Source organism: Aythya fuligula, chromosome 16, assembly GCF_009819795.1.
Source record: "Aythya fuligula isolate bAytFul2 chromosome 16, bAytFul2.pri, whole genome shotgun sequence".
In the NCBI taxonomy this organism is placed as follows: domain Eukaryota; kingdom Metazoa; phylum Chordata; class Aves; order Anseriformes; family Anatidae; genus Aythya; species Aythya fuligula.
The window spans coordinates 16,151,708-16,176,569 of record NC_045574.1 but is presented as its reverse complement, the minus strand read 5'-3'; the positions used below and the strand labels follow the sequence as shown (position 1 = coordinate 16,176,569).

The following is a 24,862-nucleotide window of genomic DNA, read 5'->3' as shown; positions in this document are numbered from 1 at the left end:
CGGGGCGTTGACGGGGCGTGCGCCGCTCCTGGCGGGCGGGGCCGCGCTCGGCCGTGGCTCCCCCCCGGACATTCCCTGCCAGCCCTGCGGCCGGCACGGCCACGGGGAGGCTGCTCCGCTGGAGCCGGTCCCGGAGACCGGCATCGTTGGCCCGAGCAGCCGATGCGAACTGTCCCGCGCGGTGCCGGGAGGGCGGAGGGGCCCGGGGCGACTCGGTCCCCGTAGCGCGGGCAGCCCGCCCGGGGGCGGTGGCCGCAGGGGCCGCGCAGCGACCGCCGGGGCGGCTGGACCCGGCGGGGCGGGGCGGGGCCGGCCGCGGTCTCCATGGCAGCGCGCTGCGGGTGCGTGACGTCAGTGGGCGCGCCGCCAATGGGCGGTGAAGGCGGCTGAGTGACAGCCGACGGCGCCAGTGGCCTGCAGCGCCTCGGCGGGGCGGCCGGAGCTGCCGGGCGGCCGGAGCGCGCAGCGGCCGCGGCGGGGCCGGGTGAGCGCGGGGCGCGGGCGGGGGCGAGAGTGGGAGTGGGAGCGGGAGCGGATGCGGGGGCGGGAGCTGGCCCGGGGCGGCGGCTGCTCGCGGTCGCTGCCGCTGCTTCCTCTCGGCCCTGCGGGGCCCGCCCGCCGTCCTTCCAGCCGGCGGCCCCGCCGCGAGGTTCCGGCCTGGTGGTGGCCGCCGCAGCGCTGCCGGGCCCGCCCCGCGCCCTCCGCCGGAGGGGCCGGTGCGCTGGAGCCGCGAGGGGCCGCGCCGCCCTGGCTCTTGGTGAGGCCGGGGAGGGGCCGCGACCGGGCCTTCGTGCTCGCCCGGCTGCCTCCAGCCCGCGGGCCGAGAAGCCGCGTGAGAAGGGCGCTGCTCGCGGTTCCCGGCAGCTGAGCGGGCCCGAAATACAGAAGGGAGAGCGGCTCATCTGGAGAAATAGCCCGCTTCTGAGAGGGGGCTTAGGCCCAAGATCCGGGTTTTGCTGCCTGGCCTTGCAGCCTTCTTGCAACTCACTTGCATGATTAAAAATAATAAACAGTTATTTCCTTTTGTCTGTTACCGTTTGTTTCTGTGTTTCCTAGCAGATGTGTCCGACTGTGTTAGACTGGGTCTAGTGTCATAGACCGTTTTTAGTTTAGTGTTTTGTTTGTTTGTTTTTTACAGCCAAAGCACAGCCGTGGGCAACTTTAGACCCCAGAGGCATCGGATCTGAGCCACCTGGTTCATTGGCTTCTCTAGTGGAGTACGTTTGTCTTTGCCTTTTAAATGAAATAACCTATAAGATTGTATGTAGTCCTCAGGTCGGACTTTGCTGTCTGCTGCCCTCTCCTGCTGCTTGGTCAAGGAAGCTATCTTCTCTGCTTGCTTGTCCAGTTGGTCACTCTGCTAATGTCACTTCCACCTCACGTTTGGCCTGTTGGTACCACCATCTGGAGACTTGCTGAGAACTGACTAGGATGTCTTTTTGCATCTACAGGATTCAGAAGCTGCAGCTATTCACTGGTTAACTGGTGGATTCTACCAGGCAGCTTTTCTTTTTCATTGAATGTTCTTTCATCCTCCTCATTTCTATTCTGTGTGCAGCGCGCTTTGTTCTCTATCTGTAATGAAAAGATTGAGTTTGTGAATAGGGAAAGTCTGTTTAAAATACTCCACTTGTTTTAGCTTGCAGCTTCTCAGAAGTCTCTTGAATAGTGTGTTATGAGTGGCTCTGCTGACTTCTCCTTGCCTTGCAGCTACCCCTACACCACTGATTTGTATGAAGGACCTCACTCTGCAGAAGCAGAGTGAATTCATCTTTGATGGATTTCAGCTTGGCTGCTCTCCCCCAGTATAAAACTGTGAGAATTGCTTACATGCTGTTTTTGAAAAGAATGTGCTGTGAGATACCAGTAAGTAACTGATCACAACAATTACGCAAAATTGCAACCTCTGCTTCTTCCCCAGAGCTTCTGAACAGTTGTTTTGTCAGATGTGTCACTAGGACACTGCAGAATACCTATTCTAATGCTTAACATCTGTCACCTCTCACGTCTGCAGACATACAGTAAAATCTTTCAAAGCACTCTTGTCAGACCATCTCCTGGTAAGAGACTGGCCTGAAGTACACTTTTTTTTAATCTACTCTTTACTCTTCTCTCCTTTCTTCTGGGAAGCAGATACTGCTGAGCCACTTATCTGTGTAGGTCCTTCAAGGGTTTGTTTGACCTGACTGTCTGAAGTGTTTTGTACCTTTTTGGATTTTTAATTCCTACTTTTCTATGTTCTTCTGTTTAGCTGATTCATTTTGATGTGTGCATCTCATCTTTGGTAGGCTGTTGTGGTATTTCTTCCATGGTACTGCTGTTGAACGAAATAGTCTGTAAGCTATGTTTTATTCGCTTTGGTTGCTGTTCCTTGAATGCTGTTTGGAATAAGGATTTCTGGTTATGAGTATGTGCTTATTAATGGAAGAACTTAGGGGCACACACAGTCTTAATATATCATGGTAAATTATTTTCTGAGTTTGTATGCAGCTGAAAACTTTTTTGGAGTAGTGTATTAAAACTTGTTTGGTTTCTGTTTTCAGTAACAAGGATACTGAAGGAGCTGCAGGTAGAGTGTGTTGTCTGTAGGAGCTGCGAGGTAGCCTCTGTAGTACTCCTAGTGAAACAGGAGATTTTGTGTAGAATTTCTTAGAGCATCGATGTTTTTATTTTAATATGCAGTTCCTCTTGCTGAATGATTGCGTTCTTCACAAGAGAAAAGATAGATAAATTCTGTAAAGATTTGTAAAGGCTTCTGTGTTTAGTAATCTGGGTATTTTTGTTTTGGTGTATAAAACACTATTTCTTTGTGTTCTGGGACAGGCATTGTTGTAACTTGAATTCCTTACGTGGATGTCTTCAGTAGCAACTTGCAATGTAAGTTGCAGTATAAATAAAGGACTATGACTGTACTGTAAGAGGCTAAAGGGAAAAGTGGTATTAGTCAGACGCTAATTAATTATGGATATATTAGTTGAGTGTTGCAGATTCCGTTGTAAATAGTGGAGGAAATAGGTGATCTTTGAGCCTTGCCTCTTCACGTTTGCAGTGCTTTGAAAGCTGAATGCTGAATCATAAAATTACAGAATGGCTCAGCTTGGAAAGGGCCTTACAGATCACCCAGTTCCAACCCCCTCCCATGGGTAGGGGTGTGCCACCCACCAGATCAGGTTGCTCAGGGCCTTGTCCAACCTGGCCTTGAACATCTCCAGGGATGGGGCATCCACAGCTTCTCTGGGCAGCCTGTGTCAGTGCCTCACCACCCTCCGAGTGAAGGATTTCCTCCTAACCTCTAATCTAAATCTCCCCTCTTTTAATTTAAAACCTTTCCCCCTTGTCCTGTCATTATCTGCCCAAGCAAAAAGTTGCTCTCCATCTTTTTTATAAGCCCCCTTGAAATACTGAAAAGATGCATAAAGGTTGCCCCTGAGCTTTCTCTTCTCCAGGCTGAACAGCCCCAGCTCTCAATCACCACCCTCGAATTCCTGGCCACTCCTCTGTTGATGCAGCCCTGGATGCAGTTAGCCTTCTGGACTGCAAGCGGGACTGCAAGCGTGTGTTTAGATGGTTTCTAGTCATGAGTTAGTTCATTTGTGGAAGAAGTAATTATCTCTTCCCTTATTGCAAGCTGTTCTGATTATTGAAGACAGTGTGTGATTATGATTTTTCAGGCCTTCAGGTTTAAGTCATTTCAGGCTTTAGTTCCAGAATGGAGATCAGTGAGTGGAAATTGCATATCATTTGTGAATTGCCTGTCTGTTGCTATACTTCACTGGTAGAAATCTGTATGTCCTGCAGATCTGGAGCTGTCGTGTAAGTTGGGTATTTTGTCTAGAGAATCTCTACAGAGCTGTGTCACTTCTTGTATACTAGTAATTGTCATAATGGACTTAAAGAATTAGCCCTAAACAAGTGTAACTCATCAGCTATTGCTGCAAAAGTCATATGAAAGTTTGAATAATATGGGGGAGAGGGAAGGTTAAGGGAAAGGAAGTGAGAAAGATTGATTCATAGTTTTTTATTAGGTTCATCCATTTATTTCTGAGATAAAATGGCTAATGCTACAGTTTGTTGCTTCAGCAGACATTCTTGATTCTACTTTGTTTTATTACAGTGTACTTGGATGATAGAGAAAATCATGTTTTTAGGATCAGGACTCCTCAGTTGTAGTATGGCATGCCTGGGAGACCTTTTATGTCCTCAGAAATAGCAGGTATTGGACATTGACTTAGGAACAGAGTGAGGATAGGTGGTATGGGTATCGCATAGGCTCACTGTGGATACTAGCCATAATAATCAGTGCTGCAGTCTTCTAAATATATCTGGGTTCAAGGCATTCCTGTTCTGCGGATCCCTACAGGCTTTGTTCTGCTTATTCAATGAGGCAAGGGGCTATTCTGGTCCTGGGTTCTTAGAGCTTTTTCAGTCCCTGAATTCTTAATTTAGTTTGGACAAAAGAAGGTCATCTGCCTCAAGAATGAGCGTAGAAGAAAGGAGTTGGGTCCAATTTACTGGTTGCAATGGGTATGAAAATAGTACCAGCAACTGTGTTTATGAGTTCATGTAAATGTGTAAATGAGTTTATGGTTAGAAGCATTCTGAGAATGTGTTTGCTGCATGTTAACATGTCTCTTAGCAAAGAGTAAAATGTTTGTATGTTTCCCTCCTGGAGTGAGAGACTTTGGAGACAATGTTTACAAAGGACAGCATACAGTCAGTGCTTCCTGTTTGTGAACTAGCCTACCTCTGGGGCTGCACAGGCTTCTTTGAAATACTAATCTAACTGAGCTCTCAGCTGAGCAGTCTTCCTTCGTGTGACTTCAACTTGTTCAAGCTAGAGTTTTTTACCTGGTGTACCTTCTTTGAGGGACACTGCCATTGTCAAGAGGGTTAATTTTTTTTATCCGGAGAGAATCTTGTAGAGGTAGATGGTTTGGTTGTCTTCCCTCCATTATTAGGACGCAAAATACCAGGTGTTTGTGCAGCTGGTTGACTCTAACATGCAATTTTGTATGATGAGAATCCTAAACGTTTTTCTGTCATTGTCGTTAATGCCTACCTGTTCAGCCTGATTGGGTCACTGAGTCTGTTGCTTTTCGAAGGCCAGCTCTTTCTGAACTAGTCCTGTGCTGCTTATCTCAAAGGATGGAGACTTTATTTTGAGAAACTGGCAAAGCTGAATCTAACTTGAGTGGATTATGAGTGGTTCAACTTGACAGGTACTTTTCCACATGAATTGTGTTTAGTTTTAATAATTTTCTGGTTGTAAGAAAATGTAAACAGCTCTTGGGATTGATGCTAAAAAGAAAGGAGAAAGTTGGAAGGAGCAGTGAGACTGCATTAATCTCTGTGAGTAGGGATAAAACTGCATTTTCAGAATATCATGAAATTTAGAACTTGGTTTGCCAGATAGTTTCCAGTGGGTGGGATGGTAGTGGACCAGATCCAGCTGTCATAAGAGTGGAGGAGGATGGTGTTCCTGTGCCCATGTCATTTCCAGTCTCCTTTATGGGATGGCTAAGGACCCAGGTAGTTTTAGAGTTCAAGATTCCTGTGTCCTGCAGGAACTGCAGAGACCTTCAGAAGGGTTTCTTGTGGTAAACAGTGCTTGGTTTAATAGGAAAATAATTCTCACCAGAAAGTGCCTTTGTTGTAAAGCAAGTATCTATGATCTAGTGGGGACTTGAGGGTAAGGCTAGCTGCAGTGGTAACACTGAGCATTTCCAGGAGGTGCTGTGAAAAAAAATGCTAAACTTGCACCCTTCGTTCTCAATTCCACAGGTAGGAGTGATGGTAATGTTGTGACCGTCTAAGAAGACTGCACCAGGAGGCTGTAATGTCCTTTTCTAGGCTTGGAAACAGAGAAAGTCACAGCTTGCGCACTGTCTTAAAACTGTGGCTAAGAAGCTTCCTGAACTGGAGTGAGAAGATAGTCACAGGGGGTTGTGTGTGTATGGAAGCAGAGAAACATTAGCATGCATGAGTTTTCATATCTGTCCATGGAGTTATACCAGTCTCTGCTAGGGAAGGAAGAGGCATGTGAGCTTCGTTAATTGAGATCATCTGTGGATCTCTAGGCTAACATCCTGCATGGGCTAGGCATACACACCTTCTGTGGCAGACTCAGCAAATTTTTTTTAGAAGTGCTGTGTCCCAGCACAGTCATGTAGACCAGCTTCCTGGGCCAGGTATCTCTGCCAGATTGGTCTTTGCTGATCCGTGGAAAGGTCTCTCCTCTGCACTCCCTTCTATAAGTTGTTTGCCTAGCATCAGGAAAACTCCAAAGGTGGCTGTTTTACCTTTGTCTTAGCATCTCTTTCCCAGTTGATTGAGTAAGTCAGGCAAATATGTTAATCATGAAGCAGTGTCCCTGCTCTGTATCGTCTCTCCTCTGTTCTGGGAAAGGGGGATTGGGTTGTCACAACAGCAGCTCCCATAGGATCTGTGGAATTGTACTTTAGATGCTTATCATCTCTGTCTGGATATACTGGAAATTGAGTCTTAGGAAGAGTTCTTAAGGACAGGACTTCTGCGGCCAGTCAGTTCTCATGTTTGGAAGCGTGAAGCTGTTGCACCTGAGAACTGTTGGTAAGGGTCATCTCTCTCCAATGTGACTTTGTCTCCATGGCTTTGTGGGAGACAGTAGGGCAACTCCCTCTGCCTAGGAGAGGGTTAAAAAGGAACTGAACAAGTACATTTCTTTACAGCCTCTTAGCTACCAGATGAAGCACAAACAAGCGTGTCTGACAGCTGTCTGGAACCAAACCCTGAACGCAAGCTCTTAAGGCAGATAAAGGAGTGAAAGGTAGACCTCCAGAGCAAATGTTAACTTTTCTTCTGTAATGAATATTTGTGTTTTGAAATGACAATGTTATAGAAAGGGAAAGGAATAAAGCTAACTACTACTACTCTGCATAGGAGCCTGTTTCAGTATCCTGAGTAGATCGAGGTATCTTAACAAATGTGATAAGGGTATCAATAATCACCAGCCCATGGGAGGGAGGCTACCTGGTCTGTATGCTCCTTCCCTCACATATAGATAGTAGCTGAGTTTAGGGAGCTATTGCTTTACTGTCCTCAAAGCTGACCTGGCAGTGCAGAGAGAGGGTGGAAGACGGGGCTTTGCTAATCAGAGAGTTAGTCTCAGTCTTGTATGAGTACCCTAACAAGCTCTCAGAAATATTCTTTAGGGGATAACATTAGGCATAACATTTCACAATGTGCTGTTTTAGTATGAGGCCTTGGTCCCAGGTACACTGGATGTTTTGTCCATATTGATGAGGCCCACCAAACCATAATGCTGGTCTTCTGTATCTTTTTGAAACTTGATGTCAGGTGCAATGTAACAATTCAAATAATTATCAGAGAGTTCTCACTGTCTTTTCTTTTAACAGGTGTGGAGTTGTATGCTGTTGTAAAGGCATCTGCAGGAGTCTGGAGCAATGCCACCACCTTCAGACATTGTGAAAGTAGCTGTTGAGTGGCCAGGTGCTAATGCTCAGCTGCTGGAAATTGATCAGGTGAGACACGGTAACCAGGTGGTGGAGGAGTCTGTTTCTTCCATGCACCACAACTTTGACGCTGGAGTGTGGAAAGCATAGAAATAGTTCCTTTCTGGTTGAGAGGAACGTGGCTACTGAGAGCTCTCTCTGTCTCTTCTAGAAAAGGCCTCTTGCATCCATCATCAAGGAGGTCTGTGATGGGTAAGTCTAGTTCCTTTGGGAACCCTTGTGGAGGAAGTCTGTTCCTCTGACAAGTCTTGCTGGGGTACTGTGGAAAGTCTCTGCTGATGGTTGTCAATGTGCTGCTAGTGTTATCCTTGCAGCCTGCTGTAGTTTTGGCCACAGAATGGGCCTGGGCGTATGTCAGAAGAAACGTACTCCTGGAATACCGAGGCTTTGCATCTTTATTCCACTTCTGAGTGTATGTGTGTGCCCCCAGCCTTGGCATCTCTGAAGATTGGCCCAATTGCAGGCATCTTGAGAAATTCCACAGAATGTGACTTAGACTAGTTTGAAGCCCCTTCTCCCCAAAAGTAATATCCTTTCTTTTCCCTTTGGGAGACTTAGTTTCCTGTGCTAAGGCTTTGCTTGGAAGTTTTTTCACCCTCCTGCAATCAAGCTGCTGTTCCTAATTGAGAGGAAGAAGAAACTCACATATCCTTCCTCTTCCAGGTGGTCACTGCCAAACCCTGAATACTACACTTTACGATATGCTGATGGTCCTCAGCTGTACATCACAGAGCAGGTCAGTCTGAGAGAAAGCAATTTGCTGATATTCAAGGCAAATAAAAAAAAAAATGGACTAATATCACAGAGCAATACTGTCACTAATCCTGGAGGGGCAGCGTCTCTACTATCAGAATACAGACTTGAATGGTGTCATTCAGCTGAGGAACCTTGCACTTCTCCCTTTGAATGCCTATAGGTGCAAGGATCCAGTGGTCCAATTCAATGTGTTCACCAGGGCTGTGTGGTATAGGAACCCCTTGTGCGTGCAAATCTGCACTGTAGATCCAGTTACGTTCCTTTTCCCCATTTTTCTGTAGTTTCTGTTTTCTTTCAGACTCGCTGTGACATCAAGAATGGAACAATCCTACAGCTGGCAGTCTCCCCGGTAAACACTTCCTCACATCCCTTTTTCTCAGTAGCTGTCCTACTATGGTAGGCTCTTCTTGCCTCTCATCTCTTCCTTTTTCTCCCAGAATTGTTGGGGGCTTACCTTTACGGTGGTCCATTCTGCTCAGTGAAGCATATACTCTTGTTTTCCTTCCTGGTTGTGGTGCATATCTTTCTTTTGGATGCTCTGCCTTTGTATAGGTCTTTCTGTAAATAAATCCCAAAAATATGTTTATTTTATGTTAGTTGCTGTAGCTTCCTTTTAAGAAAATTCTTAAACCTTCTTGGGCAACTGTCATTAGTTGCGAATGGGTAGAACAGGAAGAAGTTACTTTGACAAGAGATGGTTGAGAGGACATAATTGATTCGTGTTTGAGAAATCTTACAGAATGTCATGTGTGTACCTAAAATGAACTTGTGTTTCTCTTTGAATGAGAGAGATTTTTTAAAATATGTTTCTTTAATGGTTTCAGTCCAGATTTCTGTATCCACTTCTAATCATCTCATGAAGAACAAAAACATACTATTTTACACATTAGGGTAAATGCTATTTATTACTCTCTGCAACTGTTGTCAAGAACAGCCTTTTCTTATTTCATCTTAAACTTGGTGATCATTCCTGCTACTTACTCTGTCAATGGCTTGTATCTCTAGCTTTTCTCTGTGTTCTGCCCATCTGTAGTCTTCTCACAGAACGTTACCGATGTTGGCAGGACTCAGTCTGCAGTCTGTAACAAGCATTATCCTTATATATTCCCAGTCTAGGGCAGCTCGCCAGCTGATGGAGAGGATCCAGTCACACAGTATGGACACTCGACTTGATGCCATGAAAGAATTGGCTAAACTTTCAGCAGATGTGACCTTTGCCACAGAGTTTATCAACATGGAAGGGATTACAGTGCTGACACGGCTTGTGGAGAGTGGGACCAAGCTTCTGTCCCAGTAAGTTTACTGTATTCCAGGACTCTGGAGCAGGGCTGTTGAGTTAATAAAACAGGGCCTCAGTCGGGGGCTAATTTGCTTTCTGAAGTGGCATTAGGCAGCTAACCTCATAGCAAATGCTGGTGTAGCAATATAGACAGTTTTTTTTAGTCTTTTGGTAAACCTCATAATAACTAAAAGACTTTTATTACCTTTCTTATGCTCGTAATCTCTTAGAGCAGTTCTGCTGCAGACTGCAGATGAATAAGGTAGTCCATTTTAAAACCCACATACAGTTGCACACAAGAACATTCCTTTAGAACTGGCGGTATTTACATTCCAGTCAGCAGCAAGTACATTGCTGGCTCTTGTATATGTGGTTGGTACTTTTTCATCTGCATCAGAAGAATTGACATAAAAGGCCAAAGGTCTGTTTATCTCAGGAAATGGAAAGAACTAAGGAATGCGTATAAGGGAAAGTATAACTCCTCCATCTTCAACAGTTTCCAACTTTTGAATTTTCTGAGCAGAATTTTTATCTCCTTAAGAACTTTTGGGCATTTCTTCCATCTTTTGGCATCTATAGTAGTACTATGTGGAAGGAAGTTTCATGTTTACTTGTTACTGGCTCTTAGTTGGGAAATTTGTTTGTAACTTTTCATTGTTTTGGAACCTGGCTATTTAATTTCTACCCTTTTATCTGTTGTCCTTTAGTCAGTTATTAATGCAAGAAAGGGCTTTGTTTTCACCAACCCCCATCTGCTAACAGGTATTTTTATTTTATTTTTGTTTGCTTTTGTTTTGTTTTTGAGACTGTTAATGGAAGCACCTCCTAAAAAATCTTTTTTGAAGTCTAGAGTCAAACTTAACTGTTCTCATCCTGTCTTACTGATTTCTTCTGTGCTTCACTATGTGGTAGGTTAACCTTGGCTGGCCGCCAGATGCCCACCAAGCTTCTCTCACTCCCTTCTCCTACAGGACAGGGGGAGAAAATCAGGTGAAAAAGCTTGTGCGTTGAGAGAAAGACAGGTTACCAATCGCTATCATGGGCAGAACAGACTTGACTTGGGAGTTGCAGTTCTTCAAGAACTGCTTCAGCATGGGTCTTTTCCTCAGAGTGCAGTCCTTTGGGAACAGACTGCTCCAGCATGGGTATCCCATGGGCCACAGTTTCTGCCAGCAGCATGCTCCAGCATGGGCTCTCCATGGGCTGCACCTTCCTTTAGGACACATCCTCCACTGCCGTGGTGTGCAGTCCTCTGTGGGCTGTAGTAGTTGTAGCTGCTCTGTCATGGTCTTCCAAGGGCTGCTGGGGACAACCAGCATTACCATGGTCTTCTCCATTGGCTACAGGGGAATGCTCTCTGGTGCCTGAAGCACCTCCTTTCCCTCCTTCACAGACCTCGGTGTCTTCAGAGTTATTTCTGTCATATTTTTCTCATTCTCCTCGCAGCTGCCATGCAGTGTAGGTTTTGTTTTGTTTTGTTGTTGTTATTTTAATACCTTTTGTGACATCTGTTTCCAGAGAGGCGCTACCAGTGCTGCTGACAACATAGCTTTGGTTAGTGTCATGTTCATCACACAGCTGCCTGGGACTGGCTGAGTCGCACCCCCAGCAGCCTCAGCTTCTCCTTGCAGCCCTCCTGATCCAAATACCTTGCTGTAGTTTGACAGTAGTGTATCTTAGTTCTTTTGGAATTCTTTGAATATTGTCTGTTCCTGTACATCTGTTTTTCATATTTTATGGCTTGTTCTTGAGGTTTTTCCAAGCACATTCATGCTGAACTCTGATGCAAATAATTTTACTTGGCTTTTCCACTCCAGTTGTTCTCTCATTGGAAGTACTTTAAAAGTCTTGATAAATTATTGTTGTTACACTTACTGATCATCTATTTTTGATTTATTAGCAAATAATATTTTCAGCATATCTCACAGTCATTTTTTCCCTTCACTGTTCTGGTTTTGTATTAAATTTTCCACAATTCATGCTGTGCTTTAGTTTTGTTTGAAGCCAGGTTCCACTGTTTACAGCAAGACATGTTTTCTTGTTTTTTTTTTTTTATTTTTTCCTCTGGTGTTAAAACACTTTAGTTGTTTTTTGTGCATTTGTAAAGGGCTTATCCTTTCCAAAGACTTCTGCATTTTTTACGCAATAATTTTCTCTGGAGCTCAAATATGATGACTGTTGAAAAACATAGTATTTACAGATGGTTTAAATTTTCAGTTGATCATCTTCAGAAGTTTTCTGCTTTTCAAGTTGGTCTTTTTGTAACTGTCTGTCCCTATAATGGATATCCTGTGTTTTGTTGTTGTTGTTTATTGTTCTTTTTCTCCCATGAAAATGTTGAATTTGAGTAGTGATTCTGCGTATTACCCAGGAATAAACACAGCATTCTTTCTTCTGTTCTTGCATCGCTACTGTTATTCCTTTGACTGGCTGGGTGCTGATCCAGGAGATTGTGAGTCTTTGGTGGAGGGACTAGGGAGTTATTGTTGCTGGTTTTAATTTGTGCTTATAAACAGAAAAAAAAATAAAATAGGATTACACAGAACAATAAAATTCTCTTCTTAAATGCAAACAATTTGTTGGTCCCTAAGCTGACAAACTGCAGTCTATTGTATTAGGAAAAGATGGTGGCGTTTTTCACTTATTCAGCTTGGACAGGCTTCTTCCTTGCTACCAAACTACTAACTTGCTTGTAACTGCATTCTTAATTTTCTTAGTTACAGTGAAATGTTGGCTTTCACCTTGACTGCCTTCTTGGAGCTCATGGACCATGGTATTGTCTCCTGGGACATGGTTTCAATAACCTTCATTAAACAGGTAAGTTTGGGTCAAGGGGGTCAGTGCATACTATTTTATTTTGAGCTTTAATGAAGCATCCAATACCTACATGGTGACTGTGAGACGCTGAGTAATGATTGAGAGCCCAGTACAATCTTACAATTTTAGCCCAGCTTTCTGAACCATATTTCTCTCAGCTTGTCTCATTCAGCACAAGATTTCCTGGATGGGCATATGTTGACCTAATGGTTCATCTGGTTTTAGATTGCAGGGTATGTGAGTCAGCCTATGGTAGATGTCTCCATACTCCAACGATCCCTAGCCATTCTAGAAAGCATGGTGTTGAACAGTCAGACTCTGTATCAGAAGATAGCAGAAGAGATCACCGTGGGGCAGCTCATTTCTCATCTGCAAGTGTGAGTGTCCACCAAACAGTGGTGTGATTTAAATCAATTTTATGAATCTCTTAATTTGAAAATATGTCCTTTTATGTTTTAAATACATAAAGGTGCTATTTTGAAGGTATTACTGATATGATGTCTTATTTGAAGAGTTCTAATATTTAAAATGGGGAAAAAACAAGAGATGGTCCTAGAAAAATGTGATCTGTAAGCACTTAAGGTTGTGAGTATGTCTTAAAGATATTCTGCCTAAACAGCAGCAAAGATATGTTCAGTGTTAGAACAAACCCCTCAGTATGTTTTACTAAAACAGAAATTATAAAGCTGAAATAGCATACTCCTTGCAGAACGAAGTGTTTGTGAGAACTTCTTCAGGTTTTCTGTTTGTTAACTAAGGTCAAATGCGTGAGCATTTTATGCCCACAGGTGACACATAGTTTGCACTACAGTTTAGTTAAAATACAGTTCCTTGATTAAGAGTTATTAATTATATTCACAAATGGAGTTTTCTGCATTTTCCAAGTCAAAAGGTTTGAGAAAACAAACTACTTAGATCGCTTACAAGTGCATGTTTCTCTTTTTATGGAAGAGTAGAACTGAACTAGATAAACAACCATAAAAGCTGTATATTCCTTGGTCAGAAACAGATGATTTAGAAAGAGGAGAAGAGAAGGAGGGAAGAAAGCAAGAAAAGCCATTGTTCTCTTCCTTGATATGTGGGATGAAAAACAGATGATTAACTCTTTGATTCTAGTAGACACAGTTTAAACATGGGCGAAGGTGGCAGATGAGTAGATGCAGAAGCTTAGGGAAGTATTATTTTTAAGTAAGTTGCTGAAGATAGTTTCTGTGTGTGAAGTACTGTGGAAAGAGGCTGCAGATTGAGTCAGAATTTGCAGTGCTTGTTTGGCAAGAGTATGAATAGGGAAGAATACTTAACAGAGGATAGATTCTGGAAGAACAGGTCCGTGGAAGTAAGTCTGAAAGGGATGAGTTAGAAGAGGAAAACTTAATTAAAAAATTGTTTTGCTATGTTAAAAAGCAAACAGTGTGGTGAAAGCAAGCCCCAGAAAGGAGGGTAGAACAGGTGAAGTGACATTTCAGAGACCTGCAGATCTTGGAGGCCCAGGGTAAACCTAGAATGATGCAAGAACGTTCATTTGAAATACGGCAGATTGATCAGAATGAGGAAGACTTGGAGGGAACAGTAGAAAAGACAATATAGTTGTTATCCACAGATATACCATGGATAAATGCCAAAGTGGGAAAATAAGTGTTTAAGCTAAAAGATGTTTTAGCTTTAGAAGTTTTATAAAAAGCACGTGTGTGTGTATTTGTTTAGGTGATGTACTGGACCTGTGTTAATCAAAAGATCTTGAAGTTCTGCAGAACTCTCCCAGGAGTCATAGAAAACTGAAAACAAAACTGAATTTGATCGAGAATCTTGAATCAAGATGGGGGTGAAAAACAGTGTGATCAGCACTCAGAAACTTACTGAAAACATTACAAGTGAAACCACATGCTGTGCATGGTTTGGGAGGGGACTAAGCAACCTTTACCTCAAGAGGCTCTTCGGTGACAATAAGAAAATGGCATGGGTTGGGCCCGTGACATGAGGTTGGAGGGCAATGCCATAAATAGAGGCATGCTTCTACGTCAGTTACATTGGCAGAGATGAAAGTGTTCAGTGGCTTCTATCAACACAGTGAGAAAAATGACATGCTTCACTTAAGTTTATAGCTGTAGCTATATAATAGACTGCAGTATAGCTAGGTTTTAAAGAGATAATTTCAGCAGAGAAAATTAACTGTGGTATTGCTAGACACTGAGATCTGCTGGGCTGCAGTTTGCACGATCTTTTGAATAATGGAGCTATCTAGACATTGGGGAAAAAAATCTTTACTATGAGTGTGGCCAGACACTGGAACAGGCTTCCCAGCGAGGTGTTTGCCCTGTGCTTGTCAGTGTTCGAGAGGTATTTGGATAATGACCATAATAATATGCTTCAACTTTTGGTTAGCCCTGAAGTTGGGCTTGATGATCTTTGTAGGTCTCTTCCAACTAAATTATTCCATTCAGTTGACAATTTCTGTCAGATTTTATAATCATAGAATCATTAAGGTTTGGAAAGATCTCCAACATCATCTGGTCCAACCATCCCCCGACCACCATCACCACCCAGTAAACCATGTCCCTAAGCACCATGTCCAATCTTCCCTTAAACTCCCCCAGGGACAGTGACTCCACCGCCTCCCTGGGCAACCTGTTCCAATGTTTGACTGCTCTTTCTAAGAAGAAATGTCTCCTAATTTCCGACCTAAACCTTCCCTGGCACAAATTGAGGCCATTTCCTCCAGTCCTCTCGCTGGTTATCTGCAAGAGGCCAACACTCATCCTCACTACTTCCTTTCAGGTAGTTGTAGACAGCAGTAAGGTCTCCCCTGAGCGTCCTTAGTTCTCATGAAAGGTTGGATGACATAAAAGTAGATTACCTGAATCCTGCCTGTCCACTGAAGTGCAAGAGAGCTGCAGTAAATGTTTTTACATGAAAGTAAAGCAGCAAGCCATAGTTTTCTATCTGCATGTTCTCTTCTTATGAGCTTCCCATTACTGTTTCTGCAGCTCAAACCAAGAGATCCAGACATATGCCATTGCCCTGATTAATGCCCTCTTTCTGAAGGCACCTGAGGACAAGAGACAGGTTTGTAGCTGCTTACTGACATTAAACCTGAATGATGGTTTCTAGCTTACTTCATACTTCATGGTTTACCTTTATGCCTCAGAAATTGAATTGTCTGGGCAAGGCAGGCCTCAAACCTTGCCAAGCACTTAAACAGCTATTTCAGTGTAGCAGCACAGGGGTAAAAAATGCTATCCTATTAATAATGTGTTCTCAGGCTGCACATCTTTGTTTAGGAGATGCTCAGAAAGGGATTTGAAAGGCCTTGAGACAGAAAAAAAATAAAATAAATCTATGCAGCATGGAAACTTCTTGAAAAAACTGAATTCTTTATGGGAGATGAAGGAAGAGGGAGGCTGTGAGTAGTGTCCTTGGTGTTCTAGGTGCTTACTTAACCAAAACCAACCAACCAACCAAAAAACCACTTAAGTTATATGGGGATATTCCTGCTGGCAAATGTGAGAAATGAAACACCTGCTCTGAGGAAACCCCTGACATCTCAGCTACATGCAAGATGTGCATATGTCTGTATTGTGTAGCTTTTCTGTGTTAAGCCTTTCTTCTCTAGTGCCCTGTTTGTGTCTTTTTTTTTTTTTTTTCCTGGACTCAACTCTGAGCTAAATCCTGTCTGCTTCTCTTTGTGCCTTTTTTGCTTTCTGCCAGCAGGACAAGCTGCTTAACCCTCTAGACCTGCCCATCACTGTAAGTAACTCGAGGCTGGGGGCTGGTCACGTGGAACTGTAGGCATGATAGCTTTTCTCCAATTATGCCTCCTTGCATCATAGAGACCATGCATAAAAGCTTCAGATAGTGGATGAGCCTAGGGAAAAGAATGGGAGGACTCCTGGGAATGGACTCAGACTTTGAGGGAAGAAGAATCAGTGGCAAGAGAAAATTGAATGACCTTTTGTGTGCACAGAATACTAAAGATGATCATGAAAGGCTTGCTTTTACTTTGGAAACTGATACAATAAGACTAATCACATGCACCAATTTTAAAACTGGAGACGGTTCTGTAGATATCTGTCTCTTTAAACTTAAAGCCTGAGTCTATCCCACAAATCTAGCCTTAGTGTTAGTTTCATATCCACCCGAGTCTTTACGAAGGTAGATATTTATCTGTGAAGAGCAGTCACAAAATATACTGCAGAGCAGTCACAAAATTTCCTGGGGGCTAGAGCATAAATTCTGCCTAATCTATGGCCTCCTTAATGGGGGTCGTACTAAGAGAAAGTTTGGGTTGTTTCTTTTTTGTTGTTGTTTTTTTGTTTTTTTTTTTTTTTGGCCTCATACTATTTCCAAGGGAATCACCACTCTCATTAATAGGTTGATTTGAGACCCTCTGTATCTTGAAGTTCTGGTGTATTTCTTAGGTTTTCTGGGTGGCATAGAGAATGCTTTAATTTTGCCGAAGATGAGTGCCATCGGGAGGGAAACAATAGCCTCAGTAAACTTTACATAATATCCAAAATTAAACAATATGTTTAACACATGAAAATGAGGAAGAGCATACTACTCCTCTGTTAGTTATTTGGCTCAGATAATGAACTTCATAGCAAACAAAATTCTAAGGAATCTTTTTTTTCTTTTTCTTTTATTTTCCTCCCTTGAACACAATCCACGTGGTAACACAGGGCAATGAAGACTATTACATGAGGAGAGCATCTTTCATATAGAGGCTGACTGACCTAGTATTGTTCAGCCTAAAGAAGAGAAAGCCTGAGGGGATCTTACGAAAGTGTATATATATCAGATGGAAGGGAATAAAGAAGAGGGAGCCTGACTCTTCTCATTAGTGCTTATTGACGGGACAAGAGGCAATAGTCAAAGTTTAAAACCCAGGAAATTCCCCCCTGAGCACAAGGGAAAGCAGTCTTAATATGGGGGTAGTCAAACACCAGCACATATTACCCAGAGAAGTTGTGTAGTCTCTGTCAGTGGAGATACTGAAAACATGACTAGACACTCTTCTGAGCAACTTGATCTTGAGCTGACGTTGCTTGAACCAGGGGATTGGAATAGATGACCTCAATAGGCCCCTTCCAACCTATAAGATTTTGTGTTTCCATGACCCTGTTAGGCAGCAAATGGTTATTATTGGACTCTGCTAAAAATAGATCCTTTGGCAGTGGTTAGGCTGTGTGTCCCCTCATGCTTCTTACTATGCTATTCAGAATCATTTAATTGTCTTCATCCTTCCCACTGTTTGTGCTTCAGTCACCTGTTACTTGGTCTCATGTGCAAACTAATTCCTTTACGGTAAGAATTGTGTTGCATGCATGAACAATTCTAACAACAGGCATTACTCTATTAGAGTAATGTTTCCTATCAGTCATAGTTAAAAATAATGACTCGGAAGGCAATCTGAAATCACTTCCTACTTCGTTTAGATGCTTCTTAGATATCTTCCACCCAAGCACTGACTCATTTTGGTTGTAACATGAGTGTCACTTAACTTGGCAGCCACTGTGGCTTGACTGTAAGTCAGCATAGAGCACTCTTCTTTTCAAAGTTTTCTTCTTGGAGCAAAAAAGATCATAGGGACTCAGAATGAGGTCAATATACATATTTTAACCATACTCCTTATGTAACCTGTGAAGAGCAGGGTTGATGTGAGCAGTTGGAACTGTCTTGGGTTGCTCAGAATGTGCTGCTGATTGAATGGAATTGACTAAGACTGCACATCTGTTTCCAATTCTCAATCTGTGCTGCATGGGACTGTGAAGAGATCTGGAACTGACAGTTCTTTTGGACTTCTTCCAGATGACATATCACCCAACAGATTTTTCTTACCCAAAGATGTTGCTTATAACAGCAACCTTAAGATAATGTTCCATCTTGACATCAGCGCTTGCGCTGCTCACCTTGCAGGTGTAATGAGATTGCTGGTATTTCAAAAGGTGCATCTTCACAAGGGAAGTCCAACTGCATAGGTTTTTGCAAGTGCATGTGCAATTAGTCCCAGAATTGAAAGCTAGCAGCAGATATTTGCATCTGTTTGACATCACAACTTGATGGTTGGGAAACCCTCCTCTTCTGGGGAAGAAAGCCATATAATAAATGGGTAACTGGAAGGTTTTCTTTAAGCATGAAATTCATCTACGCCTCCCACCCCTTTTTTTTTTTTTTTTTTTTTTTGTACGCTGGAGCGGTTTTGAACATTGTCTTTAAACTGATTTCTAAACAGCTCTTTAGGAACTGAGACAAAAGGAAATATAAATTTCAGTGGGAGGGTTTTGAGATAGATGAGAACTGCACACTGTGTCCTCCAGTCCTTGTTCTCTTGGGTATAGAAATAGAATATAAAATCTAGCTATAGAAAGCTGCAAAACACTAATTGAAGGAACCTTTTATAGATCACAGATTCTCTGGGCAGCCCATAGTATACTCCCTGCAGCCATATGTCCTGATGCTGAGGTATCATTAGATGTCCAGTCTTAAGCTAAATTTTCTTTTGTTCTTGGGTTACCTTAGAGCCTTCCTTCATATTAATGATGCTTGTAGGCTCATCCATGAGTTGGGCCATAGTAAAGAAGACCCTAGCATCCCAACTTAATGCTTGCTTTGTGGTGAGACCCCATGCTAAATTGACAATCTGTGGTGAAAGCACTTTGTCAGTGCTGTCTCCAATTCATAGGTATCAATCTTTTTCTCTTTTCTATATGATGTGGACTTCTTATATTTCACTCATTTTTGTTTCAACTTTAAATCCCCAACAGGAAATGGCTAATGCATTTGCCCAGAAGCACCTGAGGTCTATAATCTTGAACGTGAGTATGTCCAAAATGGCAGAGTATTTACTAATGTTTTCTCAATAGAAGTGTCACTTGTGCAGAGTGTAAATTCTGCTGCCCTCAGGGCATTTCCAGAAAAGTGACTCTTTCAAAGGTGAAATTGGAGTCACTTGTTCAAAAGAGAGTTAATCAGCATGCTTCTTCCTGCTGTTAGAGAGCATTAACGCTATGCTTCTGATGAAATATGGAAGTTAAACAGTTGAATCGTCCTGTACAGAGATATACATGCAACCTGCCATGTGCTTGCAGCTAACACCTCAGTGTCGGTCTGTATTATTTTCATTCCTACCCTATCCTTTATTTTGCAGCATGTGATCAGAGGAAACCGCCCAATTAAAACAGAAATGGCACATCAGCTGTATGTGCTACAGGTTCTGACTTTTAATCTCCTGGAAGAGAGAATGATGACCAAGATGGATCCCAATGATCAGGTCACTATTAGAGCTGAGTAAGAGTTGATAGAATAGAAGCTATAAGGGGACTTATTCCTAAGATGCTTTGCTCTATGGAGTTTGTATAGACTTTGCATATAGTTTTGAAACTACTCACATTGTGGTCTTTGAGATTCTGGTATGCTCATGACTAACCTGCTGTATGTGATGGGGCTTTTCTAGTTATAAGTGGTTGCTGCAAGCCGTGTATTCCTTTCTTGATCTCTGTGATGCCAGCTGTCAAACTGATTCCTCTGCCTCTATTGAGGGCATTTGCTTTTATCTGATACTTTGCCTTGCAATATGCAGGGAAGCCAGGCACTTATTAAAGTGTCCGTTACTTAGTTCTTATATGCATAGAAGTCTTGAATGAAAAATACCGTAACGTTACCTAAATGAAATGCCTAGAAATTGCCTTTACGTAAGCTTGGGTCAGTTAAAAGAAAATGCAAACGAACATTTTGTTTTATCCAATATACTTGCCATTTTGAAGTGGAATGTCTTGTTTAATGTAATGTTAATGACCTTTGGCACCTCTGTGTTCACTACATGAGCTCTGGAGAGAGGTGGGACTGCATTATGTGAAAACAGTGCCCTACTGGTTGCTTATGTGTTACTGTTTCCCTCCCTTCTGTCCCTCAGGCACAGAGAGACATCATATTTGAGCTGAGAAGAATTGCATTTGATGCAGAATCTGACAGCAACACCATCCCTGGCAGCGGAACAGAAAAACGCAAAGCAATGTACACCAAGGACTACAAGATGCTGGGATTCACTGTATGCATTTAGAGAGAGTGGTGGGGAAAAAGAAACAGAAAGAGCTGTTTGCTTCACCATGCTTCTGTTACCTGAGTTTTAGAAACTCAGCTAAACTCAGGCTCCCAGAGAAGATTATTATGAACTTGCTGTTTGGATAAATGTCAGGGCTTGTTAGGCACATCCTCTGAAGATACCTACTTACCCATTCTGTGAAGAACTCAGAATCAGCCTCTCTTCTAGGAAGTTCAGATAGCATTGTCAGCAAATGTCCATGGTTACCTCTTGGATAGATGTGAAGGAGTGCTTGATGGACAGGTTGTTGTAAAATTAATTCAAGAAAGGTTCTTACAACATTTCTTTGGGCTAATTTCTTTGGGTTCTTTCTGCACTCTCTTTTCACAGAATCACATCAATCCAGCCATGGATTTTACTCAGACTCCTCCAGGGATGCTGGCATTGGATAACATGCTGTACTTGGCCAAATTTCATCAAGACACCTATATCCGGGTAAATGAAACTGCTGTTCTATACAGATACAAACACCTTGGCAACTCTTCTGGCTCACTGTTTGTTGCATCCTCCTTCTGCAGATTGTTCTGGAGAACAGCAGTCGAGAAGATAAGCATGAGTGTCCCTTTGGACGCAGTGCCATTGAGCTTACCAGGATGCTTTGTGAGATTCTGCAAGTTGGAGAACTCCGTAAGTAACATTACCTCATCTTCCTGAGTTGCTGGGCTGAGGCTTGCTGGGGTAACTTACAGGCTGACCAAGATTCACAAGCATTTATACGTTGGTCTCATTTCTGCCTTGTTAGGGCAGTGGCAGCTTGGAATTGCATTATAAGTGTCCCCATAATAATACCAGTATTGAAGTTAAATAAGAAATTTTGTTGTGTGGACTCTAGTTCTCCTTAAAATCTGACAGAAGTGGAAGGCTTTAGCAGGGCACTATATAAAAACCATTCTAGAAACCATCATAAACTTATGTTTAGTAGCTCAGACCGTCTCAAAGTATTTGGAGACTGTTAGCAACTGGAAGAAATTTTGTCAGAGGAAAAACAGTAAAAACTGCAAGCAGTCATTGGGGGGACTAGTCCGAAAAGGGGACATTAGTCACAGAAACTTGTATGAAGAAGTGTGGGGCTAGTTGCCATTCCCAACAGGGACTGTCTATGGGGAGACAAAGCACTGAACTGTCTTCATCTCTTTTGAGTAAGTACTGTTGTACACCATTGGCTTCTTGTCACTGTAGTGGATTTTAGATGCTCTTAGTAGTTTGTGTGCTGTACGTTCACACGGTTGTGGTTTCTGTTTATTCCTGAAGCCAATGAAGGCCGGAATGACTATCACCCCATGTTTTTCACCCATGACCGTGCATTTGAGGAGCTGTTTGCCATCTGCATCCAGCTGTTGAACAAGACCTGGAAAGAAATGAGGGCGACAGCAGAAGATTTTAATAAGGTCAGAGTGAGGAGAGCAGTTTTTTGTATAATCTTTTGCAGAACAGTGTGTTTGCTCAGCCTTGGTTGAGTGACAAATACATTTGGTTAAAGAGAAGGGTATGACAGGGCATTGATGTGGGCTGTAAGGGAGGATTGTCCAAACTGTTATTTGGTATGACCCGAGATCATCCTTTGTTCGTCTGGATCTTCAAAGCCACCGATATATTGACACTCCTGGCCATGGTTATTTTATGTCTGTTCTTTGATGACACTGAACTCTGCCCTGGTTCTCTGCTGCTGTTAAACAGCAAGAATGTGACTTGCTTTTCACCCTGACCAAACACTTTAGGTTATGCAGGTTGTGAGGGAACAGATCACACGGGCTCTCCCATCCAAACCCAACTCTTTGGACCAGTTCAAGAGCAAACTGCGCAGCCTAAGCTATTCCGAGATTCTGCGACTACGCCAGTCTGAGAGGATGAGCCAGGATGACTTCCAGTCACCACCTATTGTGTAAGTGCCTAACAAAAACAATTGCCTTCTATGCTTGCTGTTATCTCTAGTTCCTGCTTAGTTTTCCATATTTGATCACCAGGGAGCTCAGAGAGAAAATCCAGCCTGAGATCTTGGAGCTGATAAAACAACAGCGCTTGAACAGGCTCTGTGAGGGAAGTAGTTTCCGAAAAATTGGAAATCGCAGAAGGCAAGGTAAGATGATAAATGTCTACTGCATCTCTTCATGTGAAGAAATGTAGGCAAATAATACCTAACAGATTAACCTGGGAGTAATGTTGCTGGAAAGGGAAGCTGGTTACCTGGTCTTACCTGATTACCTGTACCAGACAATAGTTTGGGATGGAACAGAAGTTAATTGCTAAGAATACAGCTATCCCCTTATGAACAGGAAGTAATGCTGAGGAATTGGAGTAGAGGGGTTGGGTTGGGGAGACCGTAACAACATATTGGCTGTAAGATCTTGTGTGAATAATCTTGCTCAGTTTAGACTACTTTCTATGTTTTCCAGAAAGATTTTGGTATTGTCGCCTGGCTCTGAATCACAAGGTGTTACACTATGGGGATCTGGAAGATAATGCCCAGGGGGAAGTGACCTTTGAATCACTGCAGGAAAAAAGTAAGTCCTAATTACTATGTTCTGAGCCCACTATGTCTTGTTCTGTGCACTGCCATCTAGAGGCTGTTTTGAGTACCATCTCGAAGGAGAGAGAAGAGATGTGGATGAAGCTCGTAACTGCAATAAGATCAGTTTTCGATCCTTGCACAAACTCTTTTTGTCTTGGCAATTGCTTGGTATTTCTTATGATAGGCTTGGTATTTCTTATGATAGCCAACTGTAGGGATGTGCTATGAGTAACATATTTTGGAAAACTGCAGTAATGAACTACAAAACCAGGAAAAATGCACAGCTGCAAAGACAAAATTCTGTCCCTTCCTGGTTATGATTTCCTTTGTGCAAGTTTTACTTTTTTATTGTTAGTTCCAGTTGCAGACATCAAAGCCATTGTCACAGGGAAGGACTGTCCACACATGAAGGAGAAAAGTGCGTTGAAACAGAACAAGGTAAGTGTTCCGTTTTTGCCTATACATAATACCTAATGTTATAGAGATGAAAACTGGCAGTAAGCAAGAGGAGCAAATAGTTTTCCAAATTGCAACTTCCTGGTGTATTATTTGAAAAAATCCATCTAATATCTCTGCCTTTTCCTAGTTCTAGTTTGTGATTGCAGGGTGCTGTGAGCATAGTCTGGGTTTGCTATAGGCCACAGTGACTAAAAATACTACTATGGGAAAGTGCGCTGAGCTGCAGCAAGACAGCTGCTCTTGTGTTAGCAGGTTGAAGGTGCTGTGATATTTTGTTCAGTTAATGAGCGAAAAATTCTCTTCCATTCAGGAAGTGTTAGAATTGGCCTTCTCGATACTATATGATCCTGATGAGACCTTGAACTTCATTGCACCTAACAAGTATGAGGTAAGAAGCACAGTAGTTAATATGTGTCATAGAATCTCCCAAGTTGTAAGGGACCAACACGTATCAAGTCCAACTCCTAGCTCCCCTCAGGACCACCCAAAAATCAAACCGTATTTCTAATTGTGGTCCAAACACTTGAATGCTGTCAGACTTGATGCTGTGACCACTGTCCTGGGGAGTGAAGGAATAGAAAAAAAATAATGAAGTCTACTTTACTTTAGGAAATTGAGAAGGATTGGTTGCTTTTCAAAGGCATGATGATAAGTTCTTTCTTTCTGGTCAGTTGTTCCTTCTTTACTGTTCTATAAGATGCCGACTCCTAAAATGGATTTGCTTTCTCTGCTGTTACACCACAATCACAACTCTTGCCCCTCTTGCTGGAGCCATAAGCTCATGCTTACCTCTCAGTTTTTAATTTACATGGTCCATGTCTGCTCCCCCCCCTTTTTTCCCTGCCCCCTTGATTAACCCCCTCCTACGTTACCTATTCTGGAGCTGTATCAGGAGTATGTGTCGCTTATGCGTGGAGGTGTCAGTTACCCTTCTTCTCTACAGTACTGTATCTGGATCGATGGGCTTAACGCTCTCCTGGGGAAGGACATGTCCAGTGAGCTAACTAAGAGTGACCTGGACACGTTGCTGAGCATGGAAATGAAGCTGAGGCTCCTGGACTTGGAGAACATCCAGATCCCCGAAGCACCGCCACCCATCCCCAAGGAGCCGAGCAGCTACGACTTCGTGTACCACTACGGCTGACGGGGACTCCGCCCGCGCCGGGCCGGCCCGGGCCCGCGGCGGGCGCCTGGCGCTACGGCTCCCCGCGCGGCGCCTGAGCCGAGGCGGCCGCAGCCGCCTGAGGGCGCCCCGCTGCCCGCCCGGCCCGCAGCCCTTCCCTCCGCGGCAGAGCCGCCGGCCCGCGGCGGGGCGGGCTGCGCGGCTGCCTCGCGCCCGCGCGCCTTTTGTACGCGTCCCAATAATAACCAGCAGCACGGCCCTGCCTCCCCGCGCCTCCCTCCTTCCGCCGCCGCGCCCTGGGGCCGTTGAG

The 24,862-nt window shown here is 43.4% G+C and overlaps 1 protein-coding gene across 8 annotated transcripts; it reads left to right on the top strand.

The window, feature by feature from the left end:
* Nucleotides 1-358: 358 nt before the first annotated feature.
* Nucleotides 359-24,630, top strand: ELMO2 (engulfment and cell motility 2). Of its 8 annotated transcripts, XM_032198100.1 has the most exons (25): nt 359-484; nt 1,139-1,217; nt 1,711-1,866; nt 6,708-6,805; nt 7,395-7,520; nt 7,663-7,703; nt 8,175-8,247; nt 8,566-8,616; nt 9,379-9,560; nt 12,264-12,363; nt 12,589-12,740; nt 15,348-15,426; nt 16,069-16,107; nt 19,125-19,175; nt 19,508-19,630; nt 20,273-20,407; nt 20,792-20,896; nt 20,980-21,088; nt 21,713-21,849; nt 22,180-22,343; nt 22,426-22,538; nt 22,855-22,962; nt 23,326-23,408; nt 23,740-23,817; nt 24,373-24,630. In XM_032198100.1, exons 5-25 carry the CDS (start codon nt 7,443-7,445, stop codon nt 24,571-24,573), a joined length of 2,202 nt encoding a protein of 733 aa, XP_032053991.1. In that variant the 5' UTR covers nt 359-484; nt 1,139-1,217; nt 1,711-1,866; nt 6,708-6,805; nt 7,395-7,442; the 3' UTR covers nt 24,574-24,630. The 8 variants fall into 8 exon arrangements, with proteins under 8 accessions (XP_032053991.1, XP_032053992.1, XP_032053990.1 ...); XM_032198101.1 differs by lacking the exons at nt 1,139-1,217; nt 1,711-1,866; XM_032198099.1 differs by lacking the exons at nt 359-484; nt 1,711-1,866 and having other exon boundaries at nt 937-1,217.
* Nucleotides 24,631-24,862: the final 232 nt, after the last annotated feature.

Excerpts from the sequence above, each read along its gene's own strand:
- ELMO2 (XM_032198101.1), top strand. The coding sequence starts at position 7,443 with ATGCCACCACCTTCAGACATTGTGAAAGTAGCTGTTGAGTGGCCAGGT. Across the intron at positions 7,521-7,662 it reads AGCTGCTGGAAATTGATCAG|AAAAGGCCTCTTGCATCCAT; the intron begins GTGAGACACGGT and ends TGTCTCTTCTAG. Across the intron at positions 9,561-12,263 it reads GGGACCAAGCTTCTGTCCCA|TTACAGTGAAATGTTGGCTT; the intron begins GTAAGTTTACTG and ends TAATTTTCTTAG.